The sequence below is a fragment of the Melozone crissalis genome, unplaced genomic scaffold, assembly GCF_028551555.1.
Source record: "Melozone crissalis strain CALT ecotype California unplaced genomic scaffold, PUWL_Pcris_2 ptg000042l_1, whole genome shotgun sequence".
Lineage (NCBI taxonomy): Eukaryota > Metazoa > Chordata > Aves > Passeriformes > Passerellidae > Melozone > Melozone crissalis.
This window is the reverse complement of record NW_026535820.1, coordinates 16,061,659-16,081,297: the sequence shown is the minus strand read 5'-3', so window position 1 is coordinate 16,081,297 and position 19,639 is coordinate 16,061,659. Positions and strand designations below refer to the sequence as shown.

At 40.6% G+C, this 19,639-nt stretch overlaps 1 protein-coding gene across 1 annotated transcript in view; it reads left to right on the top strand.

Moving 5' to 3' along the window:
- TAF4B (TATA-box binding protein associated factor 4b) overlaps positions 1-17,936 on the top strand; it is a 70,969-nt gene extending 53,033 nt beyond the window's left edge. Inside the window, exons 14-15 of the mRNA XM_054284978.1 lie at positions 4,954-5,073; positions 16,027-17,936. Coding sequence (XP_054140953.1) covers positions 4,954-5,073; positions 16,027-16,191 — 285 coding nt within the window. The 3' untranslated portion in view covers positions 16,192-17,936. The remainder of the gene's footprint in view (positions 1-4,953; positions 5,074-16,026) is intronic.
- The last annotated feature ends 1,703 nt before the right edge of the window (positions 17,937-19,639 follow it).

Below are 19,639 nucleotides of genomic sequence, written 5' to 3'. Positions count from 1 at the left end.
TGGTAAAACCATTTTTTGAGGATCTAGAGAGCAAATGTTTCATGTTCTTTGTCCTCTATGAAAGCTTATATCAAATATCTGAATCCTGTCCTGGGGACTTTGTGACCAGACACAAAGACTTTAATCTACTCCTTTTCCAAGGTGAACTTGTATTCAGCTAGATAACACTCTTTTTTCCCCCACCTTTAATAATACATCCACCTTCTGCTGTACACATTATGGATTAGCTGCTGTGAATTAGTTGACTTTATTTGTAGCAGCGTATACTTTTCATCAGTTGTGTTTAAGGGATATTCTTTCTCTTTAGGGAAAGCCTTAAGATTTGCATAACTTGCATTATTGAGGCTCTGATAAGGCAGGCAACCACATTATCACGTACTCTGTAACCAAAAGGGTTTAAAACCAATCTGCAGTATTGCTTTAAGTAGAAGTTTCAGCATCTCATAGCTGAAAGTACTTCTTGTCTTCTTATACAACTTGAAATTTATTTTTTAATATTAAAGTGCCTCAAAAATGTCATTGGTGTAACAGTAAAAATAGATTTTGCGTATTTTCTGAAATGTGGTGTGTGAGACGTGAGAGAGTTTCTGTGAGCAGGAAAAAAAATACTTTTCTCAGAGGATTGAGTGAGGAACAGAGAGGTCAATTTTAAAACCTTTCATTCTGTGTGATTACAGCCATGCTGCAAATGCCATTTCACTATAAGGAAGGACTTTAAAACGTACCTTATTTCCTGATTTCTGCTGCAGGTCAGATTAACTAAAATGGTTATTGTGTCACCCTAGAGATTCCTGCTTGCTGCAAGACCAGACTTTAAACCCTATTTTTATTATTAAAAAGGCCAGCAGCAACAAAGACTATTTTACAAGTTCTGAGACGTTTTCATAGCAATTTGATCTTTATACACAGGTTTTTAGAACTCTTTGTACTGCAATTCTTAGCATATGTGAAGTTGGAAAGGGGGGAAGGAAGCATGAACATTCATTTGCCACTTGCCTGGAACCCACCCCCTCTTATCGCCCTCCATGGGGAATGAATTTTGAATAGAGCATGTGTTGGGTTCTTGTGTTGTGATGGAAGAGCAGCATCTTTCATCAGAGAAAGTAGGTCAGGTTGAGGGGCAGCCTGCTGGTTTGGGGGTCCAACATATGGGGCAGCTCCCCCCTGCTCCTCTGGAATTGCCATCACACACTTCAGTCTTCAAGGAAGAAGATCAATCTGTTGTCAAGATCAGTATGATGGTATGATTTTACCTGGGTGTGACAGTTCTCTTTGTATCCTATCATACTCAAAGACACCAATGTTAATAAAACTGACGTCTAGAAGGGAAACCATGCGACTTCTCTGTGTTATATTTTAATAAAGTGTATCTACTACTTTTACTGCCCCTTATGCAGTGATCTTTCTTCCCTAACTTACATGCTACAAAACTAACCATTAAAGAACGATTTGACTCCACACAGTCACCTCTTGCTCTTTCCTAATCTTGTTTAGGAAAATCTGGCAGTAGTTAGCCAGCCAGTATCCTCGGGTATCCCTTGACATTATCTGCCTGTCTTCTCCTTATCCTGTGCTTTTAACTGCTCACACAATGTTTAGACATTTAATCTTCAATTTTTAATGGAACAAAACTTGATGAAAAGATGATTTTGCTGGCTTCAGCAGGGTAATTTGGATGCCTGCCCATATTGCTTAATGGGGATCTGTTGAGTCCATTATAGAAATTGAGTGTTTAAATTCATTTGTCTTAATTATGTTCTCAGAAAAATCCCTGAGATGTGTAGAACGCAACAAGACTACGATTTTTTTTCTTCTTTTGCTTCAAACCCTGGTGAGATTCTTCATGATTTGAAAAATCCTTTGACTAGCTGGGAGGTGGAAAATGTATTGGGGAGAGCAGATGTTGATGATGATGTGTGATTCCAGCATTGTCTTGGAAACTGCCTGGTGGAAGATGCATCAGTTCTGTTTCTAGAAAGCACATCTTTTTTTATACAGTCTCCCAAGTGTCATTCCCTCCTTTGTTACCCCGGCCAGCACTGCCCTCCAGCAGCATTGCTCCCTCCTGCAGTGTGTCTGTGCCAGCAGCACACTCGGTCTGCTAGAATTCCGTGGGGTAATTGGTGATGGTGCCAAGGCACTGCCCAGTCCTCAACCAGAGCAGCATCCTGATGCTCCACCAAGAGAGCCTCCACTTGCCCAGTCCTCTCCACCCCATGCTGATGGCAACCCAAAGCCCTCTTGGTATTTAATTCATAGCTCTGCCTTTTGTTGTCACACTTGGCCATGGCTGCCCATCAACAGCAGCTGTAAAAAGGAGAGAGGGGCTTATTTCAATGCTGCTTCAAGCCAGAGGTGTTCAGCAGCCACACATTTTTGACAAGTCTAAGTGCAGTAATGCTGGTTAGTGTGTTTTGTAGGGTTGAGAGGGAAGGGGGATGTGTTTTCCAGTGGTTCCCAGGGATGGAAGTGCACAGTTGGATTAATAAAGGCTTTTGGTTTGTTTTGCTTTGGCTTAAGTTTAATGGTTTTAAAAGTTGTTTTACTTTTGAGTTTAATAGTTCCTAAATGAAAGTAAATCATCTTTCCCCTTCTGGTTTTCTTTTTCACTGGAGCCTTAAGGAGTTTAATCTCTCCCCAGAGGGGTGCTGTGTGCATGGCATATTGCAATGCCCCTTCTCATGGCAAGAAGACTGTGGTGTACCTGTGACCATTGTGATGACTGAACTACCCTGCTGGCAGGAAGGAGTGCTTTACTTCTGCAGGGATGCTCCATAGCTGCCTGTAAGGAGGAGTGGCTCCAGGTGTTGGAGGCCTGGGCAGCTGAGGCTGGAAGTCAGCACCTGCCTCTGCCAAAAATCTCAGCATTTTATTGCTGAGATTTAAGGTTTACTCTAAGCATTTTATTGCTCCTGCCTTAATCTTTCACAGTTTGCAAAGTTTCAAATTTTTCTTTTAATTTATTTTCACTTTCCCCCATGTCTTATTGGCTGAAGTGTGTTACTGAATATAAAGATATGAGATTTAATCTAGATATGAGATTTGCTCTATATATGAGATTAAAGGAAAATTTATCCTAAACATTTTATGCTAGTAAGCTGGCTGGAGTTAACCTTGGACAATTGCAAAATACTAGTAGTTTGAAAGTTCATAGTGTGTAAAGTATTCTTGAAAGCAATCCTGTATATTTGGATAAAAACAAACTGACTGAATTAAGTAAATTTTGATAAATAAGGTTTTAATTATGTACACTGCACACAAAAGCAAGAATAGTGTGCGTGGTAAGTGAAGGATGGTGTCTAGCTTTGAAGAAATACTACTGTGTGAAGAAGTACTACTATAATAAAAACCTACATTGGGTGATCAAAGATGACTTGCAAATAGTGCTGTTTTCAAAACTGAAACATACAACACCCCCCAAAAACTTTATTCTCAGCATATTTGTTAAAAATCTCACTTTCCCTGATTTCTGCTGAAAAACCTTGAGCAGTTTGGTTCTTCTGGGGAACATTGTCCTTTTAGGAATCTTACCCTGAAATACTGTTTTTATTTAAATAGCCTAGTTGCTGCAGTACCTGATGTGAAGCTGCCACCATCAGTAAAGTCTACTTATATGATGTAAAATAAGGCTTGTAACACCACCCAGTCAAAACACTTGGATCAAAAGATCAAAACACAAAGAGACCCACTTTTGGGGTCTCTTCCCCAAAACACTCCCCATGAGCCCCAAAGTATTTAGTTGTTGTGGATTCTTCTTTATTTAAGTGATAGCAAGTAGGGGACTTAACACCATGTAGGGGATGCAAGCTCAGTTGTTATCAGCTGTTCTTCTCCTCTTCAACTGGGAATTCTGAGAGCTGAAAAGCAAGCAAAATCATAGAGTGTTGCAAGCTTGGTAAGCAGGATATCTGTATTGACTAGGTGACCAAATCCAGGTAATTCACTGTGTTTATGGTGCGGGAGTGGAGGAGATTTGGATGCTTTCCTACCCGTGGTATGGTTGTACTTCAGTTTTTTTAAGACATGCACACACATCAATGCAGAGAATCCCCATCTGAGCAATCTTTGAAGTCCTGGGAATGGGGAGGATGTGGGCTACAGAGCTATCTATAGTAGTTGCAGGTGAGACCATCCCAGGGTTGACATCACCTAGAGGTTTATGTTTGGAAAACCTTCCTTCTGCACCCATGCTGCAAGTTGGACAGCTGGTGGATCTGGAAGCAGTGTGTTTGTATTAGCAGGGTGGCTGATCTAAGACAGTAAGTCTGCCAGCAGACTTGACTGGGTTGAGCTCCAGAGCAGCTGGCGTCAATAATTATTGATAGAATGTATCTCAAAATAGAAGAATAAATTTTATTTTAAACAATATTTTTAAAAAATTTTTTAATGCTTTTTACTGTGGGTTGCTATCCCATCCCAAGTTTAGCTAATCCAGGTGAAGGTTGTTTCTAATGATTTCTTAGTGTTCAACAGTTTTGGAGGTGAGTGAAAATAAACATGCAGTGTATCTCTACCTTGCTTCAGATGTTCTTGAACATTCAAATATGTACTGGGAAAATAAAGACTAGCAGTCAGCTAGCAGCATCCTCTTAAGTTGGGTAGTACAATGTTTCGCAAAGGCAATATTAAGTGTTGAGTTCAGGTGATAGGGGAAATTGGATGTCTTGCTTGTGCAGTCAGGAATTGAGATTTTGAAATGAGAATAAAACCAGGTCACATAGCCTGGTAACTTAAATTTTTAATACTAATCCAGCTTCATAAACCAGTTCAGACCAAGATTTTCCATTAACCAGAAATAACAAACCCTATTTGTCAGATGTGACCAGAAAGGGGAGAGATGCTGTGAAATACATTGTTTCTGAAGGAGCTACAGAGCTATCTGAAACAGCTCTAAAAGGAACTTTTAACATAATGTGTATCATAACTAATGTAGTTGTTTTCTTTTTAAATTAGATGCAGCAGCTGGAATTAGCACAGATGCAACAAAGAGAAGCCAACCTCACAGCTTTGGCAGCCATTGGACCAAGGAAGAAAAGACCATTGGATTCACTGACCATTGGGTCTGGGCTCGAGGTACAGACCTGGCTTTTAATGACTTGCATGGTGTTACATCTTCATACTGATTTACATTTATCTTTCCCTGTGGGAAGAAGTGTGAATTCTCTCACACAAAATGGTTTGTTGCATTCTGTAAGAAACCTAGTTTGTGTGTTAGGTGCTTGAAAGGATTGTTTCTGGTAAATTTGATGGGAATGTGTAATTGTGTGTTAAAGGAAAGACCACATAAGAGCGCTGTGTGTAAAGGACTAAATGAAATGATGACTCAGAGAAATTCCCATCTATAGTGGAGGGTAACCAAGCTGTGGTGGCCTTCCACAGTGGGCAATTGTCATGGCCCCTCAGGTAAGTTCACAGTTCCTGGTTTGGATGGCTTTTGAAATGGTTCTTGATTTGACGTTTGACTGTGGACATCAATCCATGCACAATGCATAGGGACTCTTCTCAAATATTCTGTGAGTTCACCTTGGCTAGGTTCTCCCTAAAAGCAGTAAATAAGTCAGTAAAGCTAGACCATTCACTTCCTGCAATGAGCCAGATCATCTTCTGTGGCTCATGTTGGATACTGAAAGTGCTTTTAACAAACCTTTTCTGAGCAAATCTCTCAATGTGCTGAAGAGTAAAGTCATCATTTTTGCTGGAGATGGGAGAAATTGGTGTTACAGCCAGTTTTGCCCCTCTATCATGAAGCCTCGATATTGCTCAAGTGAAAGTCTGGTTGCCCTGACTTAATCACAATGATCAGGAGCCTGGAAAGTAACTCTTGTGTGGAGGCAGTGGTGGTAAAGTTGTCTTTTCTGATGAACCGTCAGTCTTTTTCACTGTTGTTGTCTGGGAAGCTTAAATAGATGGTGGGATTGAAAATACTCTGTCATTTTAGCATAGCAGAGTCTGGGAGGACCTTGTCCTCAGTTATTTGCATTGTAACTGAGATAGTGGTGGCAGCTGTCCCAGGGTTGCTTCTTCATCTGGACTGTGACAAGAGGCCTCACTAAGCAGGTGAGATAGACTTGTTTCAGTGAATTTTTAACTTATTTTTTTCCCTGACATGGATGTAAAATTAGGTCTTTGAATACTCCCTGTTAACCACAAGTGAAGGAAAGCAATCTTTCTCTAAACAAGCTGCAGAAAGCAGCATTCGTAGCTTTTGAGCAGCTTTTCTTCTCTTCTTTGAAGTTTTTTTAATGCACTTTCACATGAAGCTAAATGTATGGTTATTTTTTTTTTAATACCACTGGAAAAACTTGAAAAAATCAGTCTAGCACAAGAACAGTTTCCCCCATCCTTTTCTCATCTTCCCTCAAGCTTCTATCAGGTAACTATTCCTGTTCTTCATAGTGGTTTTCTGTAATTATTGTCGGATTTGTTTCTGAATATTTAACAAGTCTGCCTGTTAAGTACTTTTCAGTTATTTCTCATCATCTGTGGTATGTCTGCTTTATTAAAAGCTTCATGAGATTTTGCCAAAGCGAGACAGATAACAGTGTTGCTGTTGAAAGCTGGTTATCCATTATTTACTTCGCCACTTCAAAAGAATGTGGACACGACACGCCTGAAACTGACCATAAACCTTGATAACATTCCATTGTCACAAATTTACCTGCTGTATTTTAAGCAACTTCTCATATGGTTGCCATACAGACTGATTTGTAAGGGCAGTAGGTGAAAGTAATTCTGACAGTGAAACCATTTTTGTTTCTTGCATGCAAGCTCACATTCCAGTGCCTAGTTCTTAGGCTTCATGCTACTGGAAAGCATTTCTCTGCAGACTTTTTTTTTTTTCCATTTTGTGAAATTATGCAGGATAGCAATCCTTGAGAAGGATGTTTAGATTTAAATGTTTTAAAGTGTCCCAATATATCTAAGCAGGATTTATAAAAGGCTTAAGACTTCTCATGTAGAATAAAGAATGGTTTTGACAAACACTCTCTAGTTCAAGAAGCAGAACATTTGTAATACATTCATGATAACATGGCAAAACATCCTGAGCAGTAAACAACATTCCATTCTTCAGAGATGAAAGGAGGTCTTTGAAACTGAAAGCAAGTACAATATGGCCTTAGGCTGATACACATTTGGGCATCTTTAAAATCATCTTTTTGGGCAACCTGTCTGAGCATAATTTAAACAGGCAGGATGTGCTTTTTCATTTCAAATTGCAAATACAGACAAAATACAGAGAGCTTTACTCTCAAATAATCTTAAATGTCAGAACTTCTAGACTGTGTAATGGCAAGTAAATCTGTGCACGATACTCCCGTGACATTTTTTATTATTTTTATTATTTTTATTTTTAAAGACTGATAACTTGGTAGACATGTACAATGGAAGAAGTTATTCCTAAATACGAATGATATTTAACATTATTGAGGGAAATCACTGATGCTAACTGGATTAAGATTTTTAACTACAACTTCATCTTTCTTTGGATAATGTTCTTTGTACAATGTTTGTGTCTCCTATGGCTGTGTCAGCTCTGTACAGCTTCTTTTTATGGTTGCCTACTGCAATAATTAAAGGAAAGGAATTGTTTCAAGCAATTATTGACGCAAACCAAAGCCCTAATGTATTTGGGCAGACAGGGAAGAAATAATCAGTTACAGTATGTATTAAAAAAGTGAAACTCTGTAAGCAAATTTGTCGTCTATTTGCCTTTCTTTATTCAGTACCAAAATGTAATGGATACTGGGAAAGTTCAGTTCAGCAGACTGGGTTGGTTGGATCTGCTGCCTGCTGTTGCAGTAAATGTGAAGGGCTCAAACCAGCATTTTAGGGAGCATGGTATGCTAACTCATCCACAAATTAATATCTGTGTTTAACTGGGATGATTCTTCAGCCCAAGGTTTTCTATTTCTCCACACACCAGCACTGGGCTTTGCTCCTCTTCTGAAAAGTGTTTTTCCCAAGATAGTTGAGCACATGATTCCTGCACGTTCATCTTATTTTGATGTCTGAAATTGTGCTTTACTTGGTCTTTCCAGGAGATCAATTATGGGTCATTTTAATGTGGTAACTAGAACATGTGGTGACACAAGCATGTGCTTTCCAGCTAGAAGTCTGCTTGCCAGCAGCCTCATCACCTCATAATGTAAAAAGTACAGAAAGAGGCTCTTGTCCAGAGGAGTGCCTGGCAACTAATTTGGACCTAAAAGCAATATAAAAAGAATAATCTATATGTTGCCATGATTGCTTATGTATCTCGAAAGTTGAAATAGCAGTAGGGACAAATCCATGATGATCATGGAATGAAAAAATAAGGCTAATGCTCTAGGCCTAATTAAAAAAAAAAAATAAAAGGCAGCAGTATAATGGGAATTCTTTTTCCTTTCTTGTTGGAAACACTAGTTTGGGTAGTTTTGCATGTTCTCTTCACTGCAGCTTAACATTTGAATGGTATTGTTCAGAAAGAGCAATTTGAGAAAGCCTTGGTAAGAAAATCCCTCTGTTGTGAAAATGTGTTAATTGGTGCTACTTGTAATCCAGAGGTGGCAATATCTTCATCTCTCTCATTCTTATCCCTCTGGACACTTTGGATAGAATGAATAGGAGAGGCCTTTGGATTTCATTTATATGTGTCTTGGGGTTTGTGCATTTGTTACCCACCTCTCCTCCTCCCCTAGTTTGAGGGCATGTGGTAAACAGTAATGAATTAAAGGGTAGGAAGAATTGAAAACTAACTCATCTTGGGAAGGGAGGACACTTCTAAAACAAATACGAAAAAAGTAAACTTGAAACCACAGACTCATTTTCCCAATTCATTGTTCTGTTTCATAGCTTTTACTGGTTGGTAACACGCCCCATAATGTTTTCAATGCTGATAAATAGTCAAGGATTTTTTATATTTTTTATTAAGTTTTACTGCTTTTCTGTTGACAAAGCCATTTTGGAAACAGCTTTTTCTCATTTCCACTGTAACTGGAATCTTAGAAGTTTGAAGACTACGGTTCTGAGTCCTTAAACTTTGTTTCCTTCTATTCAGAGATTTCTTGGGTGCAAGTCATCTTTGGCCTTGAACCAAGAGCTGTGTATTTGTCCAGAATAATGCACCAAGGAGGAAAAAGTCTACAGATGTTTTTGAGAGAAGACTCAGAAGACTGGCTGTTACACTTATGGTCCTCATCTGAATACTGTGGTCAGGCCCTTCTTCTGCTTTGTATAGGAAAACTTAGTTGAATACCAGTACTTCTGTGTAATTTTTTGGGGTAGAACACTTGCTTTGCATTGCTTTTCCGGCTCCATGATAACACCTTAAGTACTTCAAAGTGATGCAGTCTCTCCTGCTGTTGGTGCTGAGTTCTTCACTTGCTTTCTCCCGGGTTGGTTCCACTGACTGACTCAGGGTTGTACATCTCATGTCTTTCCTTTCTTTTTGCCAGATCCAGTGACAAAGGAAATTCCTCTTTCCAGGTACTGCTTGTGTCTGTTCTATTCCCTGCCAAGACTGGCTGCTGTGTTAGTGTGGGTCTTGCCTTGTCACAGCTAGTCTGGCTTTGCTGTGGAAGCATAAACTACTGTAAGTAGTTGCTACATTAGTAAATCATGCAGCTGATATGCTAGGCTCAGTGCAGAGCCATTCAAATACTCCCTTTCTGTCAAACTCCTAGCCCTGGCCAACATACTGAAATAATGTGATAACTTCCAGGGTTGTGCACATCTAATACAGCAGTCCACACTTGCATTCTCCTTCTGCAAAGAAGTTTGGCAAGCAGAAATGGAAGAAATGCCTTGTTTACCACAGTGGTCATTGTTCCATTTTTAGTGTGACTGTGGGTGGAGGAAATGAGCTTGTCATCTTCTCTTGTGTCTGCCACATCTGATCATTGTTAGTAGGACTTAAACTTACCCTTCTTGCTTTACAACTTTGGGATGCTGGTATGCACATCGATTAAACATATTCTGTACATGGTGCTTGTTTGAGCTTTGGAAATGTTCTTTAGGTTGTCTGAGGAAGAACTAAGCCTTTGAGCAACAAGTCCTTTCTGCAGAATGGAAGTAAACCCAACTCTTCCAAGTGGCTAGGGGAGAGACATGATTTGGTTTTTTCTGGTGTGTGACAATCCAATGGCTTATTTTATTTTATTCTACTTTATTTTATTTTTTATTTCCAGAAGGGGTTTATGCTCTTGTAAGTGGTAACTGTAGAAGCTACTGCCACTCTTTTTGGCCGTAAGCTCTTCTGATGAGGGAACACTAGGACAATTCATCAGTTTCAGTATTGGTGTTACAGACATGACTGTGTCTAAGTGTGAATTTAAAGGCATGAATTGGCTCTGTAGCAAATGATAGCTCCCTGTGCAGTGAGGCCACTGTCTGGTCTTTGGCATGGGTACATGATTGTCTGCTAAAGTATTTTCTTAGAAGCTGCATAATATTAATTTAAAAGCAACCACTTCAAATTGGGCCACATATATAAGTAGGTGTTCATTACAAGGCTACAAAATCTGTTTCTACACTTCAGTGGTTTCCCTCACTTTCTCTGTGTCTCTTTCTATCTTTGTCACCCCTTCTCCCAGCCCATAGGTATTAAGTGATACTGGAGGGTGAGGTTTTTTCTACTTTTCATATGCTTAATGTATGTAGACTCTTGATTTAAATTTCTGGTTCTTATTTAAGCTCTTGGACAGCTGAAGTGTCTATGACATGGTCATACCTTTGGGGAAGAAGGGTGCTAAAAGTTACTGAAGTTATAAAATGTCTTCAGCATCTTAGTTACCTGTTTCAAGACTTAACAAAGCACAGCTCTGTCAGCTAAAGAGTTTCAGTTTCTGTGCTGAATTTCCTGGTGCCTGTCAGTCTAAGCTATACACTTGATCTGAATTTTTTCCCCATGTAAATAGGCAAAAATATTCTCAACTGCCATTCACAGACTTCAGAAATACAGTTCATTGGCCCATATCGTGCCTTCTCTGTGCTAGAGATGAAGTTAATTCTTCTTATATGTGAAAGAGATCTGCAATTTAAATGACTAATTGCATTGTAGCTTTAGGCTGAACATATTGGTAATGCACAAATGTTGATGACATGTGAAGGGTCAAGAGATTTATAATTTAGTTGACAATACATTGCTTAAAATGATGTGGCAAAGAGCCAGAAAATTTCAGCTTAATAATTGTCTGTTAACTAACATGACATATTTGTATAGGATTCATTACCTCCAGGTACAGATTAAGCATCTGATGTACCCATAAGAAGTGACATGCGTACATGAATCTTGGGCATAATAGTGAATAAACTGACACTGCATTCACAGTAATTTGTTTCAATATGTAAAACATGTTGTTGCCTACATTTGAAAAGACTTGTAGGAATGTTGCAATGAAATCTGAAGAAAAATGTGTAATTGAATGGAGTTTTCTATTATATAGATCTGACAGCTCTGTGAGGCTTTTTTGTAGGCTGCAGATAACATCATAAATACACATTTGTTTTCAGCTGCACAAGAAGCAGTCTGGATATAGAGATCTGAGTCTTTCAGCCATTGGCTTGAGCTACCCTAATGGTTTGTAAGATTAAAAGAAAAATAAAATCCCCAGACCCCAACCTAAAATAACCAACTTTTTTTTAAAAAAAGAATCCTATAAATATTGAGTCATCTAATACTTTAGTGTTGTGAATGTGGGAGTATTTCTGTCAGACTGAGGTTTGTTAGAACAGGCAGCATCAGTAGGCTGGCTTGCCACCAGACTGCTATCAACTTCTTTCACTTTGTTTTCTCTGGCCTCCATTAGGCACTTGTGTGTACGAGCAAAAAGGTCACAGTTTTGCCAGGGTCTGTTCCTTTCCCCCTGGCTGCTGGAGGAGACTCAGGTAAGTGCTTGAACACAATGTGTTAGTGGTTTTTTAACCCTTGTTTCCTATGAGAAAGGAATGTGTTCTGTGTTTTACAGCTGAGAGCCAAGTACTGCATACACTAGATATCCCTGATCTCAGCGTGACCACACGTGACAGAGATGGGGGTTGAACCTGGAAGCTTTTGCTTCAATTCACTAGGTGCTCTTACCACCTTTCAGCAACACCTCTGCTGCACACAGCTGGCATTTCTCAGTGTTTGAGGATGTCATTGAAAAGTGTCTCATGACTTTGCTTCCTTCTGCTGGTGGTATTTTTATAATGTGCAGCAGAGCTGCAATAACAGTTTGCTCTCTTGGGATCTTGGCTCTGGGCCTGTGATATGTTTATGCCACACCAAAAATTGAAATGAGAACTCTTGGCTTGACTTTTAAACATTTGACTGAGTACTTTTCTCCTTTGAAGTGTCTCACTCCGAACAGTTTAAAATTTTGAATTTTGGTTGAATTTGGGAAGGGAGCATGTACTTCACCAGGAACAAACCTGACTGGAACTTGGTGGGGGGGGAGATGCCTGCAGACCTCTATGAGCTTTGTGTCAGGGCCTGTAGAATAGCTCTGAGCAGTTTTGAAATCCTTGTTGGTATCCATGATCCAAACTTGCAGATGCCAAGCTCCAGATACCTTGCAGACTAGAAGTAAGGTGGGAGTGGTGGCTCTGTATTAACTTCACTCTTGACTTTTCAGAGAATTGGTATTTCGTTCTCCATCCAGCCACTGGAGAGAGCTCTAGAGATCTTTAAACAGGTTTCCAGAGCAACCTCTGAATGAAACTGGCTGTTCAACAGCTTGGGACTACAGCAGGAGCACCACAATGGGTTCTGCTGCCAAGTGAGTGTAATTGATCTCTGTCAGGTGTTTATAAAAGGCTCTAAGGGTGACAGTGTGCTGCTGCGGAAAAGGTGCTGATTTGGGCTCAGTTCTGAGGACAGTTCAAAAGCAGGACTGCTGCTGCTGTGACCTCCTGGGGCTGATTTTAAGCCAGTTGTTTTCTCAGTACTGGGATAGATGTTTACAGTGGTGCAGTTACATTGCTGTAGTGCCTCACCTGGCTTACAAACAGGGTCTGTCAGCTGTGATACCCAGGCAGAGTGGTAGAATCTACACTGGTAGTTGTCCCTTCTGGGCTGCATGTCTCTGTCATTTCCCTTCTGGAAGGAAGGCAGGGTGGTGAGGGTTTACTGAAAGGCAGGAACTTCAAGGTAACAAAAAACAAAAAAAAACCCCCACAAACAAACAAACAAACAAAAAAAAGAGCAAGAAAAAAAGAAATTGCTAGTTAGAGCACTAATAATCAGATGTTGCAGAAGGGGGATGCAAGCTGATTGCAGTACCCTTTGTTAGAACTGATTCTGCAGGGATGCATTTTCTATTTGTTTATCTTTGTACTTGTCTGTGACCTGGTTGAAAAGCAGCATTTTTCCCCTGGAAACAGACAAAGCTGTCTTGGGGTGTGCTGAAGACTAGCAGTGAAGAATCCCCCAAAACAGCAAGGCACAAGTGCTTGCTGCCCAAATGGGAGGAGCATAATGGAGATGTCTGGGAGCAAGGAGTGAGCTGGTGTTTTTCAAGTCTCAAAAGTTTTGTGCTTTTGAGGAAGAGGTATGTGAGATCTAAAGGAGAGGATTATTGACTGTTGCCTAGGGCCAGACAAGGTTGACCTCCTGCCCAATAGGAATTTGATGAAGTGGAGCAGCAGGGGACCCTCCCTAAAGTGTCACTTGTGTCAGCTTGAGAGCTCAGAGCTTGGCATTTCTTAAGTAAAGACTTGGACGTTAACAGAGGGGTCTGTGATGGTTCTTTGGGATGTGCAGATCTTGGACAAATGCTTGGTCCAAGTTCCAAAACCAAACCAGGAAAAAACAGTGTTTCAATACAACTGTGGGAGACAGTAGCTAACAGGAGATAGTGCTCAGCACTGCATAGATTCACTTTAAGTGAGTTCCCCAGCATGGTCCCTATCTGCACTGGAATGACCTAGGCTGTCTGTTGACTTCTTTAATTTTAAACCAACATGTACTTTGAGAGAAGGACACTTTCTTTTAAAGTGGTAGGAGCTGTTGGTTATGGTAGGAGCTGTTGGTTGTTGAAGACCTCCCTGTGGTAGGAGCTGCTGGTTGTCAGAGAGCTCCCTGGCCCCTGAAACTCCGTGCTCAGTAGCTTTAATATGCCAGAGTGGTGCTGTGGGAAACTCAGAGCTGTGAATGGCTGTCTTAGTAAACAGGAGCCCAGGACAAGCTTTGACTTTGGATGTGGTATTACAGCATACTATCGCTTTATGTCTCTGCACTGAGCATGATGGGTAGGAATTTAAGAATAAACAAATCCATAACTCTGACTCAAATTCAGGCAGTTTGGTGCTTCTTCCCTGTTGTAGCATCTTGCAGCTACAGCAGCTTCCAAAGCGGGCTGAGTGATTTGTGCCATCTGTCTCCTTTTTTGTAAGAGTGAACAGGACTGAGGTGGCTTTGTTTGGTGTCTTTTTAAAGGTAAGACTTCCAGTCTAATGACTTATTTAGAGAGAAAATACTTTCACCTCAATAAAGTTCTTTGAATTATAAAGGACATTGCTGTTGGGTTACTGAAAACCCTTGGGGTTTGTTTCATTTATAACATTGCCTCGGGCCTTCTGCTGCATCCTGTTGGACTGACCTCCTTTTCAACCCGTGCTGGCAGCTGCATTGCAGAGCTATCTTTTCCCTGGATCCTTCGGGGTTGTCATATGACAAACTTGAACTGTGACCCTTTTGTGTCTTACCAGGACAGCAGTGCCCTCTGTGCAATGTGGCCAGCAGTCTTCCCCACGCACGCATTTGTTCCGAGCCATTTAACAAACTGAAAGTTTCAAATGATGGCATTTCATAGTGTTTAATAGTATTGACTGTAAAGCAAATGAAATGGTGCTGAATACCCTGCATGCTGCTTGTAAAAAAATACAGCTTCCATTTCTGCAATGTGCCCTGGGTTTTCTGTGGCTAGCATGTGCTCTCTGGTGAATCTCTTTATATTTTTAATAAATTTCAATGCTTCCACCCTAACAACAGTAGCATTTGCTGCTATATGTAGTCCAGCACTGGTAGTCATTTCTAATAAATGGGGGGTTTAAACAGATTTCTCTAAGCAAAGTGGGCAAAGTCATTTTGCTGAAGTCTTGCAGAGAGTGTTAGGGTAAGAATTGATATAGTTAACACTGCATCCAAGCAACACCATCTCCAAGTGGTGTTGATGCTGGCAGGCATTGCCCTGCTGAAGTTACAGAGACTGAGCACTCGTATTTGTACAAATTACATTCATTACCAAGAACCCTCCAGTAGTGATAAGAGACTGGCTGTGCAGCACAGATTGGCTCCAAGATAAGTAGCCAGTCTATTGTGCAGCTCATGGTAATCTTCCTCTTCCCCACCCCTAATAATAAATCTTGGGGCATTTTGGAAAGCGTGGGGGTTGCTCATTCCAGTAGCTTGAATATAAAACTACTCAATGTCATCATCTCCTACCAATTGTATTTTCATAACCAAGCAAGGCAGCTGACTGAGGTGGATGGGTTCAGATGCAGTGTTCTGAATATCTGGATGCTTTCACTGAGTATTTGTTGTCCTCTTAAAGGACAGAGCACAGATGATGGCTGGGATGAGTTTCTCCTGGCCATGTTCCAAAGCTAGAGTGCACTCACAGTGACAGTTTTCCTCATGAAGAGATGGAAACCTCTGGAGCAAATGGTAGTAAGAGCTGTGCACGACCTGAGGCTCTGCATAGGTACTGTGTGTTAGTACCTTCTTCATAGTTGGCTGATGCTTTCTCAGTGCAAGTCTGTTTAGCAGACTTCAGTGAAATGGCAGTTATTTATCTTACCATATTAGTATAATTTTAAAGGAAGAAAGAACTTTGTGGTTGCTTTGACTGAAATAAACCATCAGCTGGCAAGCACTTGCTTTGTCTTTTTCAGTATCTAATCTGCAAGGATTTTTGGATTGCTGGTTTTCAACGTGGAAAGCTGAACATCAGTGGGCTAGTTTTTATACAAGTAGGCAGAATAATCCAACCAGTTTAGTTAAAACTTCTATTTACATGAAATTCTAATGTTTCTGATGGGTTTTTTCTTCCTCTCTCCCCCATTTAGGGTTTGAAAAGCAATGGAATTGCTGGATCATCAGGTTTTAGCCTTACGAAGCAGATGCTCTGTCCACGAGTAACCCGTGTCTGTCTCAGGGACTTGATATTCTGCATGGAACAAGAGAGGGAGATGAAGCATTCTCTACGCTTGTACCGTGCCCTTCTGAAGTGATTTCAATCTTGCATTTCACCGTGCTGTCTACTGCCAAAGATAACACTGAAGCATTGTTGCACTGTCATGAAATTCCAGTTTCTGGAAAATGATCCGTTGTAAGGATAACTCTTGTTTACAGATAAACATTTTTATTAAATACCTAACTTAGCACCTGTAAGGTTTTTAATAACACTTGGCTTAAATCTGTCTGTAAACCAGTGAAAACACTGAGCTGCACACATAAGCACCTATCTGCTTGCATTGAACTGTCTTGCAAGCTCTGAGGGCTTGATAAGTGTCCCTAGTTTATGTATGCCACTTGTTTCAGTACTCCAGAGTCTGCAACATCTGTTCTTTGTGTAGTGCCACCTTCCAACCCCATCTTATTTAGGGAAACAAATATCATTATAAAGGCACAGCATAGCATGGCAACTGTATTTAATCATGAACCAGCAGTCAGTAAACATGCTAATGTATTGCTTGTGTGACTCAACACCTTCTTAAATTTTCTGTGTTTAGAATTACTACTGGATGCTCACTTGTGGAGATCAAATAGCAAGTAAAAGGAATGAGGGGTCCTTTGTACCCCACACTTTGCCTCAATTGCCTTCAGCCTTTCCTCTGAGAAGGTGACTGAGGGAAGGAGGACAAATCAGTGATTGAAGTACACCACACAGTGTAGCCAGGGCATACTTAGATGGTCATGGAAAATTTGGAGTTACTAAAAATAAAAGGAATAAAAAATCCTAAAAAGGGAGGGTAAGCAATAAAAAACAGTTTATCTTTCTGTGGATACAAAAAATAGCATAGAACTTAAACACAGATGTGGAAAGATATTAACAAAACCTGTACTGACTACAAAAAAGAGAAAAGTTGAGATTCATTGAAACTCTGGAGCTGAAGACTCTCCTTGGAGAGGAGCAGTGTTTGCAAAGCACAGGATTCACTGCTTTAGAATATTGTTTTAATACTTTAATGTGGTGTAACAGGGAAGCTTCTCAAATAGAAAGTATTTAGACAGTTACTTTGTTCCCCTTCAGTGAGAAGGAGGACTCTGGATTATAAAGACTGTTAGAACAGGTTCAAAGATTGTCGGCTTGCTGTTAAAGACTGCCTTGTGGTGTAAGGAAAGCCCTCTGGGTCACCCTTCTCCCCAGGCTCCAAACATGTTGCCTTTCATGACACAGCACTGTATAGCATGGCTGTTTCCCAGGACTGGTGGGAAAGACACTGACTGCATTCACGGAATCACAGAATATCCTGAGTTGGAAGGGACCTACCCCAAGGATCATCGAGTCCAACTCTAAAGTGAACAGCCTGCACAGGGATCGAACGCAGAACATTATCAGTACCATGCTCTAACCAACTATTGAATGGCTTCCTGCTGAATTTTCTTTTCTTTGACAAAAAACAAGCTTCCTAGGGTTACTTGGCATGCTGCTTCAAAACTTGAAGCAGCTATTCACACAACTATTCTGCACTGTCAGAACCACTGTAGATGGTTCCCAAATTCACAAAGTTGTGAATCAGTTATGTTGGTTTTTGTTGGAACAGTAGTAAACAAATCTAGTAAATGAATGCTGTAAATTATTTATATATGTATATATAGCACATATATATATATATATAAGAAAACCAGTACTTTGACTATAGTTTGCAAGATATTGATGGCATCGGGCAAAATTGTTTTGTATTATTAAATGCTTAGCTTTACTTTTTATGTAAAGTGCAGCATTTTCCATATTTGTGTACTGTTATCTTATTGATCAGATGTTAAAAATTATTTTAAATACTGCATTAAAGCAATTATTTTATTAAAAATAATAAATTGGTAACTTTGTTTCCTGACATGAGAAGTTGAGCATCTGATGCTGTCAGCACCATGACTAATGGTGTGACTTGGAGAGCCAGTCCCAGCTGTCCGCCCATCACAGGAGCTGGCACGGCTTCCTCATGTAGCATATTATCTATGAACATCTCTATTTGAAGGGGTTTTGAAACAGGTAGGTGACAGAAAAAAGGATTGCTGGAAAGGGGGAGGGTGAGCAGGGAGAAAAAGAAATATCTCTGATTTCCTACTCTCAGCACAGAGACTGGGTTGTGGTGGTTTTTGGTAACAGCTGGCTAGAGGTGAGAGCTTTGCACATGTTCTGGGAAGGGAAGGCATGAACTGTGTCAGACTTCAGCAATGTGCTGTGGAAGCACTGTCCTAAATAACTTTTAAAGCAACTCACAATTAATTAAATGCAGGCTGGAGAACCACAAAGAGCATCTGCAAATTGGCCTGCCTCTTTCTCTTGAAACCAGTGCAATACTGAAGTGAAATATGTTGGAGAAAATAATTGATAAATAGATATATCTAAAGGATTATGGATGATTCAGGTGTTTTTATGGCCTGCCTATGATGAAGATCACATGCTTTTATTGCTGCCAGAACAAGTTGTCTCTCACCAGTAGGTTGTCCCTGCGTGTTCCCTCTTCCCCCATGTGTCATGTCCACACCCACCCCACTCCCAAAAGACCTCTCAAATCCAAAATTTTATACTGTAAGGAGTCGCAGATGTTTCAAAAAGATTTTTCAGCAAGTTTTTAGGCCTAATTTCAGACAGGGATGACTTTGTCCTTGGTGCAAAAACTGAAAATACTTGTCTCCTTGCCAAGGGTTTATCCTGTCCCCAGCTGAGCTCAACTTTGCTTCTGAGAAAAGTGTCCTCTAAAATGGCATTTATTTAGGAGATACCTGGGCTTTGCTCAGCTACATCAGGAATTAAAGGAGAGATCACCAGGAGTTCACTTCCATGTTTTTCCCTGCTCTTCCTGCCCTTTATGGGAATACTGAAATCCCAGTTATAAGGTCAAAACCTGCTATCATGCTCCCTTGCCTTTCAGTTCTCAGTGTGCTGATGTTCAGGCTTGGGAACCTAGGGGAACTGTCTGTGCCACCGGTGCTGGGAGGGCTCTAAAGCTTGCTCCAGGCATTTCCTGCTTTCCAGCAGGCCTGCTAGCCTGGTGGCTGTTTGTGATGCACTGAGCTGCCTGGGCAACTATCCCTGCCACTGAAGTGCTCAGCCTTCAGAGAAAAGGGTATACAGTTGGGGGGAAAGCTGTTGTTGCTTGCTCTTTACTACTATCTCAGCAGCATTCTATGCCAAATTTTGTGTGCTACTTGCTGGCAAAAGGGGGCCTGTACTGTTTCTCCTCCAACTGCTGCCTTTTCCTTTTATTGCCATTTTCAAGTTTTAGCACTGAATCTAGCCCTTTGCACTGTCTTTGACTCCAGCTTTTCCCTTCTCCCCATGGGAAAGCCTAGCTGGAGTGCACTAACACACCCTGCAGCTTTGTTTGAGGTTTAATGAGGAAGGTAGCAGGGGATCGTGAGACATTGCTGGATAATTCCTCAAAGCCATTGCACTCTCTTGGACACTTTGACACGAGTAGCTTAAGGCTACTGTTTGCATCAAGTTGT